General features: G+C 32.4%; 3 protein-coding genes across 4 annotated transcripts; 2 read left to right on the top strand and 1 right to left on the bottom strand.

Annotated features, from left to right (window-relative positions):
• Nucleotides 1-461: 461 nt before the first annotated feature.
• On the top strand, nucleotides 462-6,052 carry LOC663529 (double-stranded RNA-specific editase Adar). 2 transcript variants are annotated; one of them, XM_015979542.2, is made up of 8 exons: nucleotides 462-809; nucleotides 859-909; nucleotides 961-1,521; nucleotides 1,567-1,926; nucleotides 1,988-2,096; nucleotides 4,578-5,174; nucleotides 5,225-5,537; nucleotides 5,582-6,052. In XM_015979542.2, the coding sequence occupies exons 1-8, from the start codon at nucleotides 617-619 to the stop codon at nucleotides 5,675-5,677; spliced, it is 2,280 nt and encodes a 759-aa protein (XP_015835028.2). In that variant the 5' UTR covers nucleotides 462-616; the 3' UTR covers nucleotides 5,678-6,052. The 2 variants fall into 2 exon arrangements, with proteins under 2 accessions (XP_015835028.2, XP_015835027.2); XM_015979541.2 differs by having other exon boundaries at nucleotides 465-809; nucleotides 955-1,521.
• Nucleotides 6,053-6,247: 195 nt separating this feature from the next.
• Nucleotides 6,248-11,065, bottom strand: LOC663545 (phenoloxidase-activating factor 2). Its single transcript, XM_008194663.3, has 3 exons — nucleotides 9,082-11,065; nucleotides 6,834-7,253; nucleotides 6,248-6,710 (listed from the first exon to the last, which is right to left on the bottom strand). The coding sequence occupies exons 1-3, from the start codon at nucleotides 9,330-9,332 to the stop codon at nucleotides 6,254-6,256; spliced, it is 1,128 nt and encodes a 375-aa protein (XP_008192885.2). The 5' UTR covers nucleotides 9,333-11,065; the 3' UTR covers nucleotides 6,248-6,253.
• A 10-nt stretch (nucleotides 11,066-11,075) lies between these two features.
• Nucleotides 11,076-24,524, top strand: Ranbp21. Its single transcript, XM_969603.5, has 11 exons — nucleotides 11,076-11,203; nucleotides 11,332-11,633; nucleotides 11,685-11,906; nucleotides 14,653-14,967; nucleotides 15,321-15,470; nucleotides 15,520-16,590; nucleotides 18,262-18,882; nucleotides 21,625-21,748; nucleotides 21,803-22,081; nucleotides 22,130-22,557; nucleotides 24,210-24,524. The coding sequence occupies exons 2-11, from the start codon at nucleotides 11,358-11,360 to the stop codon at nucleotides 24,336-24,338; spliced, it is 3,615 nt and encodes a 1,204-aa protein (XP_974696.2). The 5' UTR covers nucleotides 11,076-11,203; nucleotides 11,332-11,357; the 3' UTR covers nucleotides 24,339-24,524.
• Nucleotides 24,525-24,640: the final 116 nt, after the last annotated feature.

Here is a 24,640-nt window from a genome sequence, read left to right on the forward strand (position 1 = left end):
ATTTAACCGATTTCAAGTTTTTCAAAAAGTTCTACAGAAACGTCTTATTTATGATGAACGCAATTCTAAACAGAAAATTAAACTTCAGATTCGAAATCAGCAGAAAATTTTGGATAAGAATCAGTTTAGAAAAGTGTGTCCTCCAACCCGGATGGACAAATAAATTATTAACTATTGCGGGCTACTGATGGACCCTCTCCTGGCCAGTTAACGTAGAGTACCTACATAAAATATGCTTTAGAAAATAACTTGTGAACAGTTATCTTGGAAACAGAAGAAGTCTACCCCTGAAGTTTATTATTAAAGTATGTTGCTTAACGTCTACCCTAAGTATTATTATCAATTGTGTATTTATAGCTAATGATTTTTTTCTTGAAGTTTTTTCCGGTTTCTCCAAAGAAAAATTATTTGATCAAAAACCTCCAATTTTTAATACTATGTTGGCAGCAATGAAAATTGTGGGGAGAGACTTGCTATAAGTTACAAGATAATGAAAGTTTGGTCTAAGTCTTTATCTGCAACCGTTATCGTAATCAGTTACACGAGAACACAAAGGTTTTCATTTTTTATCGTAACAGAGTAATTCCCCTAAAATACGTTGTGTGGCTGTGAAAAAATGGAATCAAAAATAGTAAATATACTTGAGACGGTTTTGAGAGAAATTGACGAGATTAAGCAAAAACTGAATCAAGTGCAAAATCAATTGGAAGACCAACAATCTGTTGAGAAAGCTTTCGGAGCCCTTCATCGACACTTTGCAAAAAAATCCAAATCACAGAACGGAATCCCCGAAAATAATGAAAAAACAGGTAAATAATAAAATTATGATTGTTATTGATTGTCATGAAAAAAACTTAGAGACGCAAAATGGCATTTTACACGAAGAGATTGAAAATGAACAGAAAACAGGTATGCAATTCTTTTCCTCTTTTTGTTAAAATTATTTGGTCAAAGTTTTAGAAACTCCACAACAAAAAGAAGAAATTGAAAATATAATAGACTTGGCTTTAATCGAAAGTCGAAAAATTACGTTCGATGATTTGAAATCTTCATTAAAACACGAATTGGTCCATGAAACGCACTTTCCCTCAACTAGATTCAAAGTTTTGGTAAAAATAAATGGCAGAGTCTATTTCGGAGAAGGTGGCACTCTAGAGAAAGCCAAGGATAGTGCAACTAGATTATTTTTACAAACATTAGATTACAATTACTTCAAACACACAGTTAAGGTGTCTTCAACTGTGTTAATGAATGAGGAGTTTGCTAATGTTAATATAGACGCACAGTTAATCGAAAACTACCAAAATTGTTTGGAATATGTGGACTCAATGCTTAAATACACCCTTGTGGAAAAAACAGGACCTGACCACAAACCTACATTCAAAATGGCGGCGAAAGTGAATGAAAAAACTTATTTCGGTTTGGGTGGTTCCAAGGCAAAAGCCAGAATGAATGTTGTTGAGCAGGTTTTAGAAAATTTGAAAAATCAGTTAAATGAACACAAATCTAAATTGGAGGATGGTAAAAGTTAAAATCAAATCAAATTTGTTTTATTAATTTTTCCAGAACCTGAAAATATCTGGATTGATGTAATTTCATTAAAAAATAAACAAATTGTTCCAAACTATTTAAAACCACTTCTTAAATACAAACTGGTCCAAGATGCACCTAACAATTACCAAATGGCGGTCAAAGTGAATGAAAAAATCTACTACGGCCAAGGTGAATCAAAGACAAAAGCTCGGCATAATGTCACCGAGAAGGTTTTACGATTTTTATTGGACCAATCACATTGTCCCAAACCTTCGTTTTTACTTAACAAATTGCACCCCAACGCAACGTATCGATGCACACAACTCAAAAATGGCTCTCAGCTTGAATTTAAAGTCACTATCACAATTGGAAAGTCACTTTTTGTGGGAATTGGTATGCTATGAAGCTATACGATTTATTGTTGATGCACTCGGCTTCGACTCGTGTGTTACAGGTCCGAGCAAGAAATCCGCTAAGAAGGTGGCAGCGCTTTCGGCATTAAGTGGGATTCAGAACTGTTCAAAATCGCTCGGAAACGTGTCAAAACCCGACATTTTCCGAAAGTAAGTTAGTTTATACTATTTTTTCGCGTAGAACGCTTGAATTTTTTTACGATCAAAATTAGAAATCTTATTTGGTTTGATTGTTTTTTGAAAAACACAGTTAAAAACTTTCGCAAATCGTCGACAATTGGTAACTCTTTAGGAATTAAGAAAAATCTTTGAATTGGCTTCAACTTCTCCAAAAATTCTTCAAATAATTGACTTAAGTTGTGGAAAATAATAATTATAAAATAATTCATTGGTGACTTTACGTTTACGAATTTTCTTATTAAAAAAATCTCATTTGGTTAGATTTCTGAATTTTTAATTATTCCAGTTTTGAAATAGTGAAAAAGACAATTTTAGCTCTAAAGCCTTAAAAAAATATTACCATGACTTTAGGATGGTCCCAATTGTTTAATTTGTTTGTATTTCTTGCTCAGAAATAAGAAATTTTGTAATTTTAGAGAGAATTTCATACAATAAGCGCAAAATCAAACGCACAAACGTCAAAATAATGTTGTTTCGTTGTTTTCAATCTTTGGTGTTATTTTTTGTGTGTCCTGTGAGTTTATGCGAAATCAATGAATTTTTAATTGAAAAACCTTTTCAAAATGGTTGATGAGGTAACATTTTTGAATCTTCTGTGGTAATTTTTAGATAATTTAATTGAAATTTAATTTCGGGAAAGTTCTTAATGCTAAATTTTGATTGAAATTTTGCAAGAATAGAACTTTTGCAAAATAAATGAGTTCTTTACTCAAAAACAAAATGAAACTAATAAAAAATAAAAATAAGCAATAATTTTTTGGAGTCTAAAATGCTAAAATGCTTTAAAAAGTAGAATTTACTAAGTAGTATCTTAGATGGTAATTTTAAGGCTGATTTGAGCAGAAAAATGTCAGTTTTTTAATTAAAAAATGTATGTGCTTTGCTTTTGAAAAAGGCAAAGAAGAGTGTTGATGGGAATTTGGCAGAAAAAATATGGAACGAGTTAAATCTAGAAAAACTGCGTGGAAGAAAAGTCAGTTTTTAATTAATAACAATTTAATTAATATAAAAAAGCAAAATTTATTTTTGATTATACTAGGTACAGGGTGAATCTGCTAAAAGTCTTTATTATTATGTGTCAAAAATAATTAATCACACTGAAATCTGCGTTTGCTGTTAATTAGTTTATTAAAACGGCATTAAAACAAACAAAAAACCTTTAAGTATGTTGTTTTTGTTTTTTAGTTTTTTTTTGGTTTTTTAAGTTCTATTGAGCATATGCGAAGTTTTAAACACAAAAACATTCAAAAAGGGTTCAAACAAACAAAAATATATTGTCATTTGCGATTTTCTGTGGTAGACTTTTCGGTCTGTTTGTGCAAAATTTTGCGGGAAAAATCAGTTTGTAATTAAAATTGTTCGAAAAAGGCAAAAAAAATGGAGAAGTTTTTGCAAAAAAGTTGTTTCTCATCGCACTAGTCTAATGAGTTAAATCCAAATAAACTCTAAATTTCGCTAAATAAGTGAGTTTATTAATTAAAAACAAGATAAAACAAACAAAAAACATATGGTGCGTTATTACGTCGCACACTTCTAACGTTATTGTTAGTTTTTATCTAGTATGTTGCTATTCTGTTTATCTGCAAGTAGATCTCTGAAGTAAGACATCTAGTAGATGTGAACAAACGTAACAAACTTTGCAGCTTTCTTAAACAAATAGCCATTTATTTAAACCTAAAAAATTCAGAACTTTAATAGAGAGGACACTATTTTCGATGGTCCGCCGACATCACACCTCTTAATAAGCGCCACGGTGGATGGAAATCTACTGCTGTCCGGAAGAATATACTAATGAATCAGTCACCAATACAATGCAAATTGCAGATAAAATTTTAAATGCGATTCATCAAAATCTTTTTCAATAAATGGCTTTTCTTCAGTGTCGTAGGAAAAATAGTGTAAAACAACTCCCTAGAAATTGTGAGCTTTCTTACTCGGACAATATCACTCAATTTCAACACTCGTTATGTAACATACTGTTAATATTAACGTTATTAATATGCAACTTAATACACAGAGTGTATCAGAAACACGTGTGTTAATTTTAACGAGTAACAGAGCTCAACAAATAAAACATTTTTTCTATTTGTAATTTTTCAATAAAGGTTTCGCAAATTTAGTTAAAATTTGTAAAAGAAAACATATCGAAATATGTATCCGCCTATGGGTATAAAAATAAGAGTGCCGAACTATTTTCGTTGTGATAGAAACCGCCAACTTAAACAATTGAAAACAACAATGAAAATTGTTGCTATTTATATAAAACAATTATTAAACACTGACTGGCTAGTTTGCACAAAAGGAAGGAGAAAAACAGCGACAGTAATAAATAAGAATTTTACAAAATGTTATATAGAAAAGTTGTTGTACTTAATGAGTTTTATTACGTGGTAAAATTAACACATGTATTTCTGAGACACCCTGTATAATTCGTTTCCTATTTGCATTTAGATTAATCGAGGACAAAATTTGCTCATTGTTGGATGACAAACCCGAAAATTCCAATTACAAAGTCATCGCTGGGATTGTGATGACTCGAAACGAGACATTTTTAGATGTCGTCGCAGTTTCGGCAGGCACTAAATGCATCTCGCGGGCAAAAATCACCAAAAATGGTGTCAACCTGAACGATATGCATGCCGAGATTTTATCACGTCGGTGTTTGATTGGCTACTTTTATAACCAATTGGAATTAAGTGTTGCCAGCAAAGATTCAATTTTTGTTCCAAGTGGACAGAAATTCAAACTTAAGGATGGAATCGAATTCCACCTTTACATAAATATCGCACCGTGTGGTGACGCTCGAATTTTTTGTCCTCAAACAACCTCCAAACGAGTTTTGAGGCTCAAAGTGGAAGCGCGTGGAGGAACATATTCTATTAAAAACGAGTTTCTCCGAAATAATTTCATATTAATGTCTTGTTCGGATAAAATTTGCCGATGGAACGTTGTAGGGCTCCAGGGGGCGCTTTTGTCACAATTTTTGGACCCGGTTTACCTCAAGTCCATTGTTTTAGGAAATGTGATTCACGAATCGCATTTACAGAGGTGCCAATATCATAATTTTAAACATTTTTACCGACAAAAAAACATTTTAGAGCGGTTTATGGACGTGTCAAAGACACTCTTCCCAAACTCCCTTCTTCTTTTCGTCTAAATCTCCCTTCATTATTTTTCCTCCCTTCGACCGATCCTAGATTTACTTCCGGTCCAAGTTTTGCAATCACGTGGTCGAAAGATGAGCAAAATTGTGAAATAATTAATGCCAGGACAGGACAAACCGATTTTGGGCCCTCGAAATACTCAAAACGGGAGTTTTTTAAACGGTACGTTCATCTGTGTCGGAAAATTCCAGGACAAAGGAAAGGAAATGTATACAAGGAGGCGAAATCTGCATCGTTGGACTATAATGTAATAAAAATAATCAAGAATAAAACAATTAAAAAAAATTTTAGGTGGCCAAAAACTGTCTTAACACAGCGTTTGAGAAGGCGGGGCTGGGAAATTGGATTACGCATTCAATGGAACATGACATGTTTGCACTAAATTAATTTTATATATTTTTTATGCCAGTCGGTTTTTTTTCGAGCAATTCTTTTTATCTGTAATTTCATCTATTATCTATTATGTAATTAATTAATTATACCTCAAAAACTAGAGCTCTAAAATTATATTCTTTATTTAAAGAAACGCTAACTTGAGTTACCTATATCTCAAAAACTAAAGTTAATATAAGAAATCTGTTTGCAGTTTTGAAAACAGCGTCCAACAACAGCAAAAAAAATTGAAGCAACAGATATACTGTAAACTACAATAGTGTAATTTAACTCAGACATGTTCAAAGAGTTTCAAAGATTTTATTCAATTCATATTGTAAATTTTGTTCCAATTGCGACTCTTTTTGAATACATTTTTTTTAAACTGGATGGAATCACAACACATGGTTGAGTGTCCTACGCTCAAAAAAATTTTTTCTCTGTTTTATCGAGAACCACTTGGACCAATTAAACGTAAATCTCGGAAAATTTATGGTTACGGAGAGGTAGTTAAAACCAAATCACATTATAAAAAAATACTTCCAGTGTTTTTCCAATGTTTATTTTAATTATTATACAATTAAATAACAATCAGAACTGATACACACTAACATCCAAATTCTTCTTTTTAAGTTTCTCGTCGATCCATTGCCTAAAGAATGGCACATTTGTGTAAACCCCCGGAACTCCCAAAGCCCCACACCCAACCCCCCATGAAACCACCCCAATTTGGAAAAATCGTTCCGTTTCTTTCTCAATCGGACAAACTAAAGGACTTCCTCCATCTCCTTTACACGTATCCTTCCCTGCCTCCCCTCCAGCACAAACAAAACTTTTATCCAACTTAAACATCTCCCCTAATCGAGTTTTTCTCAAACCTTCTTCACATTTTTGCCTCGAAACCATCGGCAATTCAATTTTAGTCAAAACACCTTCCCTCCCGAAAGTCTCCTTCCTCCAACCGTTCACAATACATCGGTTTTCCTCGACCACAGCCGAAGCAGGGGGGAGACAAATGACGTCAATGTGGTCGTCCAAATAAACAGCGCTTTAGAACAAAATTAATAAAATATCTAGAGAACCTTGTTTTATTTAAACAATTGTCATTATTAATTAATTGATGAAATTAAGTCGATAATAACACGAAAAAATCTAAATTTTATATCTCTACCTTTTCAAAAAGAGTAGCGCAATGTCATTTGCCAAAGTTATGGGGTTATATTGCGCATGGATTGTCACCGAAGTGACATCTCGTTCCTGATGTGGTAACCTCTCGTTTTCATCGTGGGAATCCCACTCTCCTGCACGTATTTTCAATTTACGGGCATTTTTGAGGCAATGAGCCGCTGTCATAACTACTTTTGGGTGGATTAGAGAGCCGCTGCAAATGTACAACTCATTTGACAAGATGGCGACCACCCAGGGGAATTCCCCGAATTCGGCCGAACCGTCGCTCGGGTTTGTTCGAGAGTTCGGATTGCTGTAACCGCAACCTTTCGGCTTGAGCTCCGCTTCGGGGAAGAACGGTTCACTTAAATCCTCATCGTCGCAGCATTTTAGCAAATAGTGGGCACATTCGGATTTTTTTATTCTTTTGCATGGAAGAAATAATAAGATTAAAATTGTACAATAGTACAGACTGATCCAGATATACTAAGTCTGTTGGCAACACTGGATTTAAATTTTTGAGGATACCAAGGAAGGACGCTTCCAGTTAACGACAATTAAACAATCTTGTGGGGTTGTACGTCAAATAATTGTCAAGAAAAATCGAATTCGGTTGCAATGTTGCGAATTACGAGCACAAATATTTTCAAATCTGTTGCCAACATACTCAGTATTTCTGGATCAATTTTATCAAGTTTTATAAGGCTTGTTTAAGAAGCGATTATCGCATCATATTTTTTACAGTCGGAGGTCCTTTTAATAAGCTTTAAGTTTTGTAACAAAATAATATTCGTTTTCAATAAATTAATTTTTATAATTAATTATTAATTTTCAATATTTTAGTTATAACGATTGACAATAATTTATGATTTACAAAAACAGTGAAGCATCAAGTCGAGAAAACATTCGAAGGAATTATACAGCGTTCGTCAAGTTTTACACTCAGGCACTTTACACCTCTTAGAAGAGGGAAAAAAATATGAAATAAATATTTTCCACTGCACTGATATCCAATCTCGCTAGGTAAAAAAAACTTTCTATTAATTCATTTGACCAATAAAAAAGAAAAACCATTTGACCAAAAAATCACATTGGCTGTTTTTTACATCAATGGGGCGAAAATGGGAAATAAAATTATTCTGTAAGAATTTGACTTAAAAAAAATTGTTAGAATTTGATTAAAAGCAATTTTGATATTATTCATTGGGAATTTCAGTCTAATTTAGAGGGACAAGATTGAGTAGTAATAAATATCCGCTACAAAAGGACCCACTACCTACCCCAATAACAGTAATGATTGCAGAAATTTTACAACTAGCGGCACATCCCATCGGGCGGTTTTAAAGCCAGGACCGGAATAAGCACACTAACGTGTTAAAAATGTTTTTTTAAATAATTACATCTATGTTCAAATTGATGACTATTTTGGTCTAAGCACAAACGAATTCTTTGTTTACAATTCGCATGAACCCCTGCCGCAAGATTTAAAGATTAACATTCCATTTGCAGTAAACAAATAAAATAAATGGGAATCCGGGCCTGAAAAATTCTTACCAGTTGCTTCAACCTTCAGATCCAACAATGATTGCGTGCCAATTTTACGACAAATGCAATAAATTTTTGAAAACCACCATCCTCATGGAGATCTTTTGTGGAAGTGATGAATTTTACCAAATTTCATGACAAAAAAACTGCCTCAATATCAAAACGCAAATTAAAAATCAACGACATATTTCTTGGAAAATTTAATTAGGCACTTTGATGCACTACCTCAAAATACACCTACAGACAAAAATCGTTGACATTAGACTACAGTTAACTAAGCGAAAATGAAAAAACAAACCATTCAAGTAAACATTTTAAAAATTGGTCAAAACGTTCTTCTATACAATAAAATCGCATACGATTTTTTTTAGAATGTTATATAGATTTTAAAGAGGTATAAAGTGCCTGAGTGTAAAACTTGCCTCAGCTGGTACATATTTGTTGAAATTGAAATGAGGTGTCATTTTTTACGCGCGTGACTGTAGGTTACTAGGTTTAAGTGGAATCTGATTATGGACTTAAATTACATAATTAGAATTAATCACATAACAAAATTTGCTGATTTTAAGTGCAAAAACTTTTTTGTTTGAGTATACAAGAAAAACAGGCACAATCTAATCCAATGCGGTCCAAAGTTGAATTTAGATCGAATTGAATTTGATTCAGAATTATTTTAGGGTCCAGATTCGCATAAATTTTGTCCTTACCTTACATTTATTGATTCTGCACCATTATTTGTTACCTTCAATTCTTTCTTTCTATCACACAAATAATAAGGCACACATTCACATTCTTGTGCGATGGTGTAATTATCCGACATTCTAGGTGCTAATGTGGTCATTTGGTTGTTGTCTTCTTCCTCTTTATTTCCCCATAAATCATCAATTTCCTCATCTAGGTTTTGACAGGAAATTACATAAAATACGCTAAATAAAACGGTTAATAATTTTGATTTCATTCCGCAATAGAAATTTAGTTCAACACGACTAGATGCTCACAGTTAGAAAAGCTAAAATGCGACTGGTTTCTTAATGAAAATGGTATGGCTTGATGTCATTGTGTGCCGTAATGATGATTTGAGTGGTTTGTAAAAATTTAAAAACACTTTTATGGTCGTAACTTTCCCAAACAAAATATTTGTGTTCGTTGTTTTTTTTTCAACGCCGGTGTCAGAAAATTATTTTCTGAAAAATTTCGAACTGAGAAGTAAAATGTATTACGCGAAAAAATTTAATTTATTATATTATTTCTAATTTATTATACAAAATGCCTCATCCTCCATCATTTCACTTAAGTTTACATTTCCTCCTTATACAGTCTGTTAGGAAATGGTTTAGCAAAAAGTGAAGGTAGATAGAGAATGACAAAACGAATCTATTAAGTAACATTTTAATATATCGACAATGCATAGTTTTTCAAAAAAATCGTTTTAATCTTAAGGTTCCAAAGTTTGAGAACCGCTGAACAAGAATGATAAAAATTAGCGTGCACTTTAAAATTATTGATAAAACGGCAGAGGTAAATTAACTTCTTGCTCCATTTCGTAATTCTTTTATTTCAATTTGTGTTTTGTTAATAAATTTTACAAAATAAATACAAAAAGAATTTCATGCCAGAACTGGGGTTCCAACCTCCCACGCAAATCAACATGCTAGCCACAATCTTGAAAAATTCTTATTAATTATTATTATGTTTAAGGAAAAAATTAACTACCCTAAACCACACAGTGGCTCTCAACAGTCTCGACAGTTGGCCAACTTTTTTTTTCAAAAAACAAAAGTTGGTCAAACTGTAAACAAATTACAGTTATCAAAAACTAAAGTGTTACTTTTTTAAAAAACGCATTGTTCACTGTTTTCTTCATTGTTTTTTCAGTTTGTATGTGGCAGAGAAATGTTTACAGATAAAGGTAGAAATACTAAATACTGTATTAAAGTTATGGATAAAAAATAACGAATTTTAAATAAATGATATGCAACATTGTCTAACAATCGCGATCGCAATAAAATTAGATCAACAGTAAAAATGTGTTATTTTTAAACAGTTTTCTAAAAAATAGTACCCAGTGCTGGATACTGATGATCTTGATTTTCTGATAATTTTAAATTTTTCTAAATTCAAATATTAATAATAAATTAAAAAAATAATCATTCCTCATTGTGTTGGAGAACTATTATTTAGTGTGAACCAGAATAATAATAAAAAGTAAAGAAATAATCAAAATAAGTTTATAAATGTTATTTTAAGAATCGGTTTAAGATTTCTTTTCCGTAATCTACACATATTTTTCAACAACTTATCACAATGTTGGTGTTCCAGTGTTTGAGGACTCTGTAAAAACTAAAGTTAAAATGTTAAAAGTTCAAAAACAAATAATAGAATTTTTATTTTACAATTTGTATGCTATAAGCTTAATTCTGTAGGTTTATTATAAATTCAAAATTGTTAGACCTTTAAATTTTATAATCAAAGAATATTGGAGTTTGAACAATTTTTTTAGTTAAAATTTCGACAAAATCAGTAAACTATATACACTGTTGTAATGTTGGTTGCATAAACTTTAAATATAAACATATGAAAAAACATTCTTAATAAAAAAATAAAATGCTTCTCGGCCCTTATCTAATTCTTTACATTTATAGCGTAATTTTCAATATTAGTGAATTGGTGCTAAAAAACTGTAAATATTTTGGTTCAAGTTTGTGGAAAACTCCACCAGATGCCGCACACGCCGGCAATGGCCGGCAACCGTCAATGAGCAAATTATTAGTGAAACATCATTTGTTCGAAAATCGTGTCATGGACTAGAAATAACTCAAAAAAATCAACGTAAGTCTTAAAACCACTTAATTTTCGGTCTCGCCTTAATCACTTCTCACACAATCACCCGTTAAATCCCCCTTTTCCTTCCTCGAACCAAAAGCATGCTGTTTTGCACCATGTGATTGTTCTTGTAGTTTTTTCTCCGAATTTTTCGAAAACGATGGCTGGACCAGACGTTGCGGCTCTTGCTGCGGATTTAGCAAGAGCCGTTGAACTCACAATGAGCACCGGAGCTTCGCAAACCGACCGACTCAAAGCATACAACGCGTGCGAAAGCTTTAAAGAGACTTCACCTCTGTGTGCCGAAGCTGGGCTCTATTTGGCCGCAGGGACGCAACATTCCTTGATTTCGAGGCATTTCGGCTTGCAGTTGATGGAGCATACGGTCAAGTATCGCTGGACGCAAATTTCCCAACAGGAGAAGATCTTCATCAAGGTGCGATTGCTTCATATTGCATCAGATGGAGTTTAATGATTGTTGTTTCAGGAAAATGCAATGAAGTTGCTTGCTGCTGGAGGGATTAGTGACGAACCACACATGAAGGATGCTTTAAGTCGAGTTATTGTGGAAATGGTGAAGAGAGAATGGCCACAACAATGGCCAGGTTTGCTCTCAGAGCTGTCGGAAGCTTGTTCTTGTGGGGAGATTCAAACTGAATTGGTTTTGTTGGTGTTTCTACGATTAGTTGAGGATGTTGCTTTACTGCAGGTGAGTTGGGGTTTTGCGGCTAGGATTTTAGAAACTAAGTTGACAACATTGGAAAAACCGAGCCCACATGATTTTGGAGTCATAGTTTGTTTATAAATTTGTTTTATTTTATTTATACATTTTTCTACCAATTTTACCTATTAATTGTCGATTTTTTTTATAATCAACTATTTAAGAGCCGCCGGGTTGGCATTATCATAAATAGTAATTTTTTTGAATTAAGGTTGGTGTAATATTTTACCTGGCAAATTCAATTTCCAAATTTTTCAAGTTGTCTCTACTTTAAAACACGTACAACACATTTAGTTATTTTTTAGACCATCTTTAGACTAACGAATTAATGATTAACACTAACGTCCAATTTTCAAAAATGTCAAATCTGGTGTTCAAAATGTCAAATACGGAATACAGCCAATTTTAAAAGTGGTTGGACATGCACTGTTAGGGTGATATAGTCTGGTCTTTATCTGATATTTGACACTGACAGTATTTATATAAAAAAAATTAATTATAAATTGTTTGCGTGTTTGTATTGTTATATTTTTTTAAAATGCACAAGCGACCGTAGCGAGTGAAATGTTCGTTTCATTTTATAATAGATCTACTTTTGCATATTTAAATATTTAGTTATGGTCTGACCTTCGCAAAATTGTATTTTTTTGTGCATATTTTGTGCTGCTTCGTTTCTTTGTCGTTATTTACTTGATTTTCTTAATTAAAGATTAAATTATTGACCGTTAAATTGTATTATTAATTTGTCATAATTTCCAAATAAATCTAATAATTCAGTGTTGTCAACTGAATTTCCTAGTCACAGGTCACTTTAATCACAGTTTTGAAGGCCACACAGTTATCGATTCGGGCGACATCTACACCATCAAAGTGACAATATGTTGGCAAACTTAAAAATTAGTTACTTTTGAAAGCCATTTTTTAATTGTATTTACCTTGCTGTTTATTTTAAAAATCTTCGAAAGATTGTTTTGACAACAATAATTGTTACATTACTACGGTTGGAATTTTGATAAAAAAATGTAGTTTCGCAATTTTCATTCCTATTACCATGCTCACTAACATAATAATTATGCATTAACTGGTTGCTAAATTTTCTATGCAGTTTGAGCAAAAGTTTTTTGTTTGTGTTAATGTCGTGATAATTTTTTGTTTTATTTTTTCAATTGTAAGTTTTATTTGTTGTTATTCATATGCATAGAGGAAATACAAAAAAAAATGATAAAATAATTAATATTACATAATTATTATTAAAATATTAAAGTCGAACTTACGAGCGTAAACTACAAGACCTTAGCATAATTTACAAAAGTGTGTTTGAGAAAACGAAAAACTTTATTTTGCGGAACCTGAAAAGTTCAATGTGAAAAAGTTTGTTCGCGCGCAATAGGTTCCAGGTTTAATCCTTTCCATACAGAAAGGTTTTTGAAGAGCGGCAGCGCTATAAAAGTTTTATTTATGGTTTTTTACAAAAAAAAGATGGTTTTTAATTTATAACCTGATGCTTTTAATTTTTATTTCTAAATGTCACATTATTTTATGCTATATTTATATAAATTATTTTAAATATTACTTTTTTTGTTACAAACATGTGCATATTATTACTTTTACTAAAAATTATTGCAGAAAAATATTAAATTTGAAAAAAAAACATTAAATCTAGTTGTATCGTATCAAATAAGACAGCAACTATTATTGTTGTTCTAAAAAGCAACAAATAAAAACAATATTGCCAATATTTTATGAAATATACTTACAATTTGTAAAAGGATTTTCCTGCAACAAGATTATTTTTAACGTCAACATTTTTTATTAACACCATATTACAAAGAGTTTTTATTAACTTTTGTTATTTTTTTTAATTTAATATTTTTTTATATCGCAATTTTTGGTAAAAGTAAACATATTAGCATATTACACATGTTTGAATCAGAAGACTAATATCTTTCAAATTATGAAAAGCAAAATTTGGTTGTCAGTTTACAATAAGAAAGCTGAATATGGCTCGAAATAAGTTATGACATTTAGAAAAATGTTAAAAACAACAAGCTTGTACTATATTAATTATTTTTTGCACGAGTTGATAATAAATGGGAATAAATGAAGTCTCTAGGGGATTCCATATTAATTTGTGACTCTTATCTCGAACGAGAACCCCGGTCCCGGGAATTACTTTTGGGAGCCGCTTGAGGGGGAACAAAGACAATACGTGATGGATAACAAAACTATATTAATATAACAAAAGTGCAAAAAAGAGATTAATTCATACAAACAACACGGAATACTACAAATTGGTCAATAAGGGCTAAACATCCAATTCTCTAGGAATTTTTTACACCGATTTATCTAATTTGACAGGGTTAAGCATACTATCAAAAACAGTAATGTCGGTTGCTTTAAAAAAATAAAAAAGACATAATTTTACAAAAACCTGGATTTTTTTGAAAAATAACTGACAACAAAAATATTAATTTTATGCATTACCACGCATTACTTTAAACTTACTCTATGTTCTAGATATTATTATTAATATTATTACCAAATAATTTTGTACTTAAATTTTACCATCTTTCTTATTTTACTTAAAAATGGAAAATGTACTCTGAACTATTTAATGGAAAAATTTTAACTAAGGTTTAACGATTACATTAAACATTTTAGTCATTTTTTAACCAACTAAAAAATTAATGATGAGGTATTGTTCGTCTTTAATTTGTTTTTAATTCTTTTACAGACGCTGGAATCAAATCAGCGAAGAAAAGACATCTATCATGCCCTCACCGCCAATATGGCGGTCATCTTTGATTTTTTTCTTCGTCTAATCGAATTACACGTGAACCAATTTCGTATATGTGGTGAAACAAATAACACACCGAAATCTACCGCTCATGGTAGAGTCGTTCAAGTTGTTTTACTGACTTTGACTGGTTTTGTTGAATGGGTCTCTATGTCACACATTATGGCTCAAAATGGAAGACTCCTACACATTCTGTGTCTGTTATTGAACGACTTGGCGTTTCAGTATCCGGCGGCTGAATGTTTATCACAGGTTAGTACTATTTTTATAAAAAAAACCAAAAAATTTGCGTAAAATCTTCCGTCAAATAATGGTTATTATGACATCATCACATTTGATGACGTTGCGTGCTTTAAGATGTCCCTTAAAGCATCAAAATGGGGCAAATTACAAAAATATAAGACGAAGCCAATTATTTTCAAATTATGTTTGGGTTCCGGAATTTTTTTGAGCTTTTTTTTGTAATTTATTTACTTTTGGCCAATTTTTCTTACTTTCTTGTGGTTAATGACTTTTTTTTAATATTTTAATACCTAAAGTTTTATTGAATTCGCTGTGACACTCAGTTTATAAAATAATTTCAATTGCACCTACCTCTTTTTCAGATTGTAAATAGAAAAGGTAAAGTTGACGAACGAAAACCACTCTTGCTCCTCTTCAACGACGAACCAATCCAATGTTTAGTTTCGGCGTCAAAAAATCCCGGTGCCATTCTCGACGAACAACACTATTTATTTAAGAAGAAACTTGTACAGGTATGTAGCGCAAACTCTCGTTATGATGTTTGACTTATTCCAAATTTAGGTTTTAGGCGGTTTAACAACTCAACTTGTTGTCTTATGGGGTAAAGATTCTATTTCACGTCCCAACAACTTTTCGGCTTTTTTGGAAGCAATTCTTGCATTTAGTAGCCATCAAAGTCTCACATTATCACATATGGCCAACCCTCTGTGGAACAGTATGCTCAAACACGAACACATTTCACGTGATCCTGTTTTTCTCTCGTATATTCCTCAGTGGGTTCAATGTACGGCCCCAAAAATCGTCAAGTTCAATTATCCCGCATCGAAAGTGCAAAATACGGACACTGGAGGCGCTGCTGCGTATGCTAAAATTGATTTTGATAGTGAGGAGGAATTTTCAACTTATTTCTATCGATGTCGGAGCGATTTTCTTGATTCATTTCGTCAAGCCACCGTTGTGGCGCCACTTGTCACTTTTAATTACGTCGAACAGTGGCTTATGAAATGTTTGCAAGTTCCTAACGTCACTTCTGGGCTGGTTTTGTCCGATCCGCTGTTTCATGAATGGGAGGCTTTGTCCACCTTTCTGGAGAGTATTTTAAGTCGTGTTCTTCAGGCACAAGAACGGCCTTCAATAGCATCGGGTTTGAGATTATTACAATTATGTTTGGTTTATCAGCCTGTCGATCCGTTAATACTTTCGACTTTGTTGACTTGTATTTCGGCTCTATTTGTTTTTTTGAGTATGTCGACTGGTCAAATGGCACCGACGGCCAATTCGGTGGCGGCGTCCGGGGCGGCCCTTTTACCACAAGTTTTGGATAAGATTTTTTCGACTTTGGTGTATGCGCCCCCTGATGAACAGAGTAAAGATACAAGATCGAGGGCTGTGAAAAACGTACGAAGACATGCAGCTTCGCTGATGGTTAAAATCGGGAATAAATATCCGCTTTTGTTGTTGCCTGTTTTCGATCAGATTCGTGCAACTGTGGAGAATTTGTCGAGATCGGATAGTGTGGCTGGGTTGAGTACGTTGGAGAAAGTGACGTTGCAGGAGGCGCTGCTTTTGATTTCTAATCATTTTTGTGATTATGACCGGCAGAGTAATTTCGTGAGGGAGGTGCTAGCTGAGGTGAGTGGATTTCTCTGTGTTGTATTCGTAATTTGTTTGCAGCACTCTGTGCGCTTGTGCTATAAACAAGTTGCGAATGTTTGTTAATTTTTTTTGCACGATCGAGTTCTATTTGATTGTTTATCAATTATCACATCTGTTTCTAAGACAGTACGTGGTGTTTGCTAGTTGCTACGTCTAAGGCGTCGGTAAGTAATTTTCTAGACGCCTTGGAAGTAGCAACCGGTAAATGTAACCTGCTGTATTGACAATTATTTTGACATTATTTAATAAATCTTAAAAAAATCTAAGGATCGTCCAAAAAACGTCATAAGCATCAGGAACGTTAAGGAATATCGATCTCTGACAATAATTGTCTTCGATCGGTAAAATCTCTACCGTTCTTGATACTTAATATACTATTTTGTAATAACCTAATAACTCAGAAAAAGTTATACGACAATTTTTTTATAATTTTGTTTTTTTTGCTGTGTTGGCAAATGTAGTGTACTCGGATTATTAAATTTACCTTTTCCTACGACCGCCATGCTAAAATCTATTTACAAGGATGCTTGTAGCTGAGAAAAGAACACGTTTTTGTTGTTAAGACAAGACTCGAAGGAAAAGGAAAATGTCAGCGTGAAATGTTAAAATGTCAGTTTGAAAAGAAATTGCATCATGGGTTGCCTAACCAACAATTTATTGAATTAGTTTATTAAAGTGTAATTTTCTAAAGAGTCGTAGGCAAAACATTGTGTTTTACGCGTTAGAAAAGCTTTTTTCATACTCGTGTTAATGCACATTCGGCCTGGCGATCTCGTGCGCAAAACAAATAACTATTGTGTATCGTAAAAAAATCATCGTTTTTATGTGTCAAGTTTTCATCTATACATGTATTTATTAGCTGTTTCAAAACTATAAAATCGCTAACGTTACATTTTCTTTCAAAATGAGTTGTTTAGCTAATGTAATTTATGGTTTCAATGAGAGATCTAATGATTAATAACTCTTTAACAATTTAAAAAAAAATAATTCGGTAAAATGCGACATTGGCGTTTTTATAGTTTTGAAACGGTTAATAGCTGTTTTCGAAATATTTAGGTTTCTTTTGAAGATTTTTGGATTTTTACCTTTCATTTCAAAAATCGGTACACTTGTATTTTTTAAATATCTCGAGATCTTATCTGGAAATTTAAAATATCGTAAAAAATCATCGTTTTTATGTGAAGTTTCAAGTTTTTATCAGCTCTCCCTATACTTGAATTCAGAATTCAGATGTTTTCGAAATATTTACGAATTTTGAAATTTTTTGTATTTTTACTTTTTATTTCTATAATCGGTTTATTTGTTATTTTTGTTGAGTTTTCAAATTAAGAAAAAAAACAAACACTAGAGCTGTTGAGATGTTGGGCTACAAAAGACAGTTGGGGAGACCGGGAGAGCAGTGAAAAAAACACTCAAAGGAATACTATTATAGTTATTTATTGTATAAGTGTTTTAGAAAGCATTTTATTCCCACAAGACTTAAGTGGATAAAATGCGACTAATACACAAATGCAATACAAAGTTTTATCTACAATCACCAGATTAACGTGTTGAGTAGCAAAAGAAACATTATTTTAAAATTTTTGTCAACAAAAAATTTTAAGAAAGCAATGTTATTGTCCTAAACTGTTTAATTATTATTTTCAGGCGAACGCCCAATGGCGTCTTATCGTGGCGTCTGGCGCGTTCGAAAGCGCCTCGAAATTCATCTCATTTGTCGGTCTTGACACACCCCCTGTAGCCCCACACGCTGACAATCCTCACGGCCATAACCGCAGCAGTATCGTCTTCTGCATCAATCTTCTCTTAGGTGCCATTAAACGTTGCTCGTGGCCGGAAGATCCCGAACGTGCGACTCGTGGCGGTTTCGTTGTAGCTCTCACCGAATCGGGGAATCCTGTTTGTCGAAATCCAGCTGCTCCACACGTTGTACCTCTTCTACCAGACATTCTTTCCCTCATTCGCGTTTTCAACGAATTGTTTACGTGCGAAGCTCAGAATTTGATTCATGAGAGCTATAAAGGATGTCTCGGGATGCTCGAGACAGAGAAATCGAATCTTCTGGGTTTGATTGGACATTCGGTGGGTGATTTGGGCGAATTACAAGCGGTACAAAGTCCGATGGAGAGGATGCAGAGGTTTTTGTTTGGATTGCACGAGAGTTGTTATCATATGATTGGTTCGATGGGGCCTTCGTTGGGCAGGGATTTGTATACTTTGCCCGATATTGGTTTAGCAATAATTAACAGCGTCTTGGCATGTTTACAGGTGAGTTTTTAAATTTTTTTTATCAAATTTTTCTCCACGAATAAGTTGGCAACAATAAATTATTGACAGTTGACTAAAATTATTGTGAGTTAGTACAAAACATGTGGAAATAAAATTAACTAGACGCTCTCTGGTGATGACTTTTGAACTATGAAAACAGTAACGACTTTTTAGTAATTCCACATTTAATTGACATTTAATGAATTGTTTAAGAATTTTGCGTGTATAATGTTAATTACTTACATTAGAGAGAATCACTTTAAAAGTATGTGGTGGTAAATACTAGCTTTGACTTTGGTTCTGGTTTTTTTTGTGGTATAAAGTGTTTACTGTTGGAATTTGAAAGTGGATAAAAAGTGAAAAAGATTTAAATTTTGATTACAAAGTGTTACTAAACAGTTTTGTAATTAAAGTCTATAAGTAATGGATCACATCAAACACTGTTGGGCTCAAGAAACCAATAACTTAGTGAAGTGTCTGAATTTTTGGTTAGAATTTTTCCACTGAAAAAATCATAAAACACTTCGGTAAATTTACAAAACTACAATTAAGATTAACAACTGCTGATACATTTAAGCGTAAATTGTTCCAAAAGGTGGGCTTTTTAATGTCTTTGTAATAATTTTCCAATAAAGAAAGTGAACCAAACAGTCATTCATTATACTTGTTTTCTTCGTCATCTCTAATTTATCAACATTCGTTTCTTGCACCAAATATACAATAGTCATTCCGCATAGACAGTAATTATGAAGCTTCAAAATTCGTACAACGCTCAAAATATCCGAATAAACAAATTCCGCCATTTATGGTTACTATTTTCGACCTATCTCAGTGCCGCCCCCAACGGTAATTTTACTTCGGAATTGAAAAACAAATTGGAAATATTAAAAAAAATCTATTGGCAACATTGAATATTGAACAAGGCAAAAAATCCATTGCTATTTCTCGAATTAAACGGAATTGGACGATAGGATCTTCCGTTTTTTTCTTTTAAGAGTGTCGGGAATGATTCCTAAGTTAATTTACATTAACAGAAAAGCAAGCAATACAATTGTATCCAAAGATTTTTTACAAATACGAAGTGAAATGTGATGGTTTAATAAATGAAATGCAGAGTTAACTTCCAAGGCAGTAAGTAAATTAACCAAAAAAATCTCTTAAACGACGTTTCGGATTTTGCTTTGAAAAGTAAGAACTGATTCAATAAAAGACAACACAGTTTACTAGAACCAAAAAACGTGTGGAAAGCAGTGAAAAGGAAAAAAATATGAATGCAGGGAGATTCAAAAGTGTCAAATGGTAATAAAAGATGTTAGTTAATCATAAAAATTAAATTAGATTTAAGGTAGATTCAACTTCTTAAATTTGTTTTCTTTAGCAGTGGTATTAATTGTTGCTCTTTTGTTTCCCATGAAGTCAAATTTAATTTAGGGTCGAATTTCCGAGAGAAATATTGTAAGAGATTTTAGAACATGTTGGAATATTTACAAGTAAAAACTAAGATACTATGGTTTAATACAGATTCAAATTACATATCATTGTTTGAAGATGAGAAGGACCGTTCCCGAAACTTTACCTCATGAATAAATCGCAAATCTGTGTCTTACATTTTTAGTAATTCATAAATTTCACGAAAACTTTTACTGAAAAACATTATAAGTATAACGAGTGGATGAGCGTGATTTGTCCGGATTCACATATGTTCTTGAGTTTCCAAAAAAAATACAGCTTTTTTGGACAAAAAGCGTAAAACAAATTGATTTGTATTTTTTGTGGAATTGTAAAATTATTATCCTCAACAGTCGTTTTTTTAAATAATTATTTAACAGTGTAAATTATACCTAAAGTTGCAGAACGTTGTCAAAGGAGGCTACGAGGGCTCTGTTGACATAAATGATTTCATAACTTTGTAGCTCAATTTCGGCTTTAGTCCAATTTCAAGCCCATTCAGTTTAAATTTTTTGTTGTAACTTGTAAGTTTTTTGTAAAGTGTACTGTTTTCGCGTAAAATGATAAAATGTACTAAGATGCAGTCGATATCAGTCCAGATAGTTTTATTTTAACGTTTCTAGCAAAAAAAATATTTGTCAATTTATTTTTTAAAATAAAAAGAATTTAATTTAATTATTTTGAAATGATTCCTGGCCTTGTTAGTTGGTTCCACTTTAAAACAAATGAAGGGAGTTGGATCACCATACCTTCTAACATTACCGCTGAAATATTTGCACTTGTTTGCGAGAGCCTGTATAATAGTTGGTAATCGGTTTGAATCACAATAAAGAAATAGTTTTAGTTACCGGGATTTATTTAATTCCTTACTAAATTGAAGTTATTTATAAAATAACGTTGTAAACTTTAAAATGGGTTGTTTTCATCAATGTATACCTTTTTGTATCAAATTTTTTCGAATCTCATTTATAACTTTGTGATAATTTTTGGTGGCTTGTTAGTTTTTAAACATTTATTGTATACTTGATAACGATAAATTATCGTTCGCGGTGATCGAAAATCCGTAACTGATTCTGAACCGTACATTAGCTTTAAATAAATCTTGGACTAGTTCAGGATATAGTCTTAAATATCCTCCGAACAAAGCTATTATCTTTAGTCCTAATTTGTTACGAGAAAACTAAAATCTACCCAACGAGAGTCTTCTAAAAAACTTTAGTCATTGTTGCCAAATGAAGATTTCAATTGCCAACTTAATTGTTATATCTTACAATAATGTTGTTTCCATTTTAGTGTATCCCAGATTATCGAATGCGACCCATAATTCGTGTTTTCTTAAAACCCTTTATCTATTCTTGTCCTACGCCATTCTACGAAGCTGTACTTTTGCCCATCGTTGCACACATAGCACCTCTAAGTACGATCAAATAGTGTTATGTAGCAAATCAGAATTATACAACCAACGTTTTAGTGTTATCACGTTTACACGCAAAATGGTTACAAGTGAACGAATTTCGCAATCGCGAAGGACAAGAAGATAACGCTGACACTCAAGAAGTTCTTGAAGATATTTTAACACGAGCTCTAACTCGTGAATATTTGGACGTACTAAAGGTGGCTTTAGTAGGCGGTGGACTCACACCTGAAACAAATACTGAAAATATGGAAACTGAAGATCTGAGTATGGATTCCCCAACACCGCCTCCTCCAACACGATCGAATATGACCACGGAGGTTATATCTGATTTAGGTTTGTGACAATATAAATAATCAAATTTTGGCTAATTTCATGTTCAAGGTTTGGTACTCTTGCGTAGCGAGAAAACTTGTCAGTCGATTGTGTTGGCAGTACTGGGTGCGTTGTCATGGATTGACAGTAACGCATCGTTAAAAGCAACTTTTTTGACTGGACCTATAGTTAGACAATTGGTTTCTGATAGTTCTTTAAACGGAGAGATGGCAGCACATATAATGGCGTCCGTTTTGAACGCTTTGATGTTACATGGGCAACATGAAGCCAATCAAGGGTCTTTATTGACCTTAGGTGCACAAATGTATGAAATGTTACGGCCTACTTTTCTCGAAGTACTCGGTGTGATGCAACAAATTCCCGGAGTGAACCCAGTTGATTTGCAAAAGTTGGATGAAAGAATTTCAGGCAGTACAAGTAAAGGAAATAAGGTCGAGAAGGTGAAGAAGGATTTGTTTCGGAAAATAACGGGAAATGTAAGTTTTTCGTCTATTCTTTGCTCAAGGGCTCTCTGGTGTACGATATAGAATCACAACTTTTTTCCCAAATTAAAGCAACCTTGCAGAAATTTAATTTTCTTAGAAGAACATACTTTTTTGATCAGAAGAAATTCGGCACTGTGATTTTTTTTGAGTTTCAATAATTTTTTATAAAGTTACTTGGGGCTCAATTACTTGATAATCCACTGTTCAAAGATGGTTCTTTATCAAAAAGTCGACTATGGTCTTAAATTCAGTGTGCCGTTTCGTTCAGATAACTACCGTAGTTTTTAAGAAAAGTCATCGCGGTGTCATCGCTATCAAATTTTTGCTTATTTGTTTTATCATTTTTATGCATTTTTCGGCAATATTGTTTCAACTTTCAATTGTAGGGTGTGTCTTGATTTGTGTTTTAAATTCTGGTGCTTACTTAAGTAGTTAGTCTGAGCTGTCGTTTTTCTGTTTGAAGCGTTTTTGCTTCTTTTGAGGGATTTATCACTTTTGCCAGAATTCACTATTTTGTCACGTTTAAAATTTATAGGTGTCTTTTATAATAATAAATTTGTTCTGCTGTTCTGATAAATCTTGTTCTGGGTCATGTAAATAAAAATACTGAAAACTAACAAAAAATTACACAGTCGAATTCTTAGTCAAAATATCTTTTATTTGAGGTATCACAAAGGGCATGTTGCCATTTAAAATTTTGTAAGGGTTGTTTGTGTTACAAGGGGGGTTGGCGCTACAACTTTTATACATTAGGTGTCCCCCTTTTAATAAAAATTGACTTGTTTTGGAATCTTTTAATTTTTTGCTTATTTTCGTAGATACTTAGGGTGGCTCAATAGAAAAACAAAAACAAAAATGGTGTTTTTGAACTATGTTCACTTTTTGTTTTTGAGATTTTTTTAAAAGTGACCGAAAATGCTAAGGTTATTCGGAACGCATTTTTATTTTTATTTTTTTATTAGTCAAATAGTCAAATTAGTCAAATGCGAAATTTGATCGAAATTAATATATATTTTTTGTTTGTTTCATCCAGTTTAAGTTAAAAATCAATGAATTATTTAAAAATAGTGGTTTTGCTTTGAAAAATTACTAAAGACTTTTGGAAATATATTTTTTTCTTGTGTTTTAATATGTTTGTCAGTTGGGAATACAATTGTTTTGTAAAAATTTATTGAATACGGTTCGCAAAAAAATCATATTTAGCCAAAAATTGTTGATTTTTGTTTTACAATATCGCCAAACAAACAAAAAACTTGAAAATGGTGCCCTTAATTAAATCATTAGTTTTGGTTGAGATTTTTTGCTACAACCATCGAATAATGATCAAAGTAAGATAAGAGTTACATTATTTTTGCTCTTTTGGGATATATGCCGAACTTCTTTTTATTTGTTTTTTTAAAAACAAGTTTTTGTAGCAAAAATTTTTTTTTGAAATATATTACTAAATTTTTTATACTATTTGTTACTTTAATTTTTTACTAAATTGTGTCAATATTAATTAGTTTATGTGATTTTATTTAAAACGTATTTCTTTAAATGCTACAAGTGAATGTCGTGATATCGGAATTGACTACCAGAGAGCGCAAACAGTTCTAACTTGGGTTATAGAATTTGAGTTATATCGTAACTTGATTTTTTTTCAGTTGATTGGACGAAGTATGGGCCAGCTTTTTAAAAAAGAGGTCAAAATTCATGACCTACCCAGCTTAGCATTTTCGAAGAAACCTCAACCGAAAGAAGTGACACCTGACTTGCAAAATGTGTTTAGTTAATATTGCCTGAAATATTATCTAATTGTTATTTATTTAATTTATTGTACAACATTCCTTGTTGTTCAATTGGTCAAGACCAACTTTATCATGATCAATCAATGCATTCTTTTGTAATATATTGTTGTAATTTAATATTATTTACAATCTTATCTCTTGGTCTCTAATAAATAGTAATTTTTCAAACGATTTTTTCAATTTTTTTTGACATTGAAACAAACAAACCTCAAGCAGTGAAGCGGTTACCAGAAAACATTCCATAAAATCTAATTTAATTTAATTTATAAATTTACAATCTTTGTCGC

This window comes from Tribolium castaneum, chromosome 9 (genome assembly GCF_031307605.1).
Source record: "Tribolium castaneum strain GA2 chromosome 9, icTriCast1.1, whole genome shotgun sequence".
Classification (NCBI taxonomy): Eukaryota; Metazoa; Arthropoda; class Insecta; order Coleoptera; family Tenebrionidae; genus Tribolium; species Tribolium castaneum.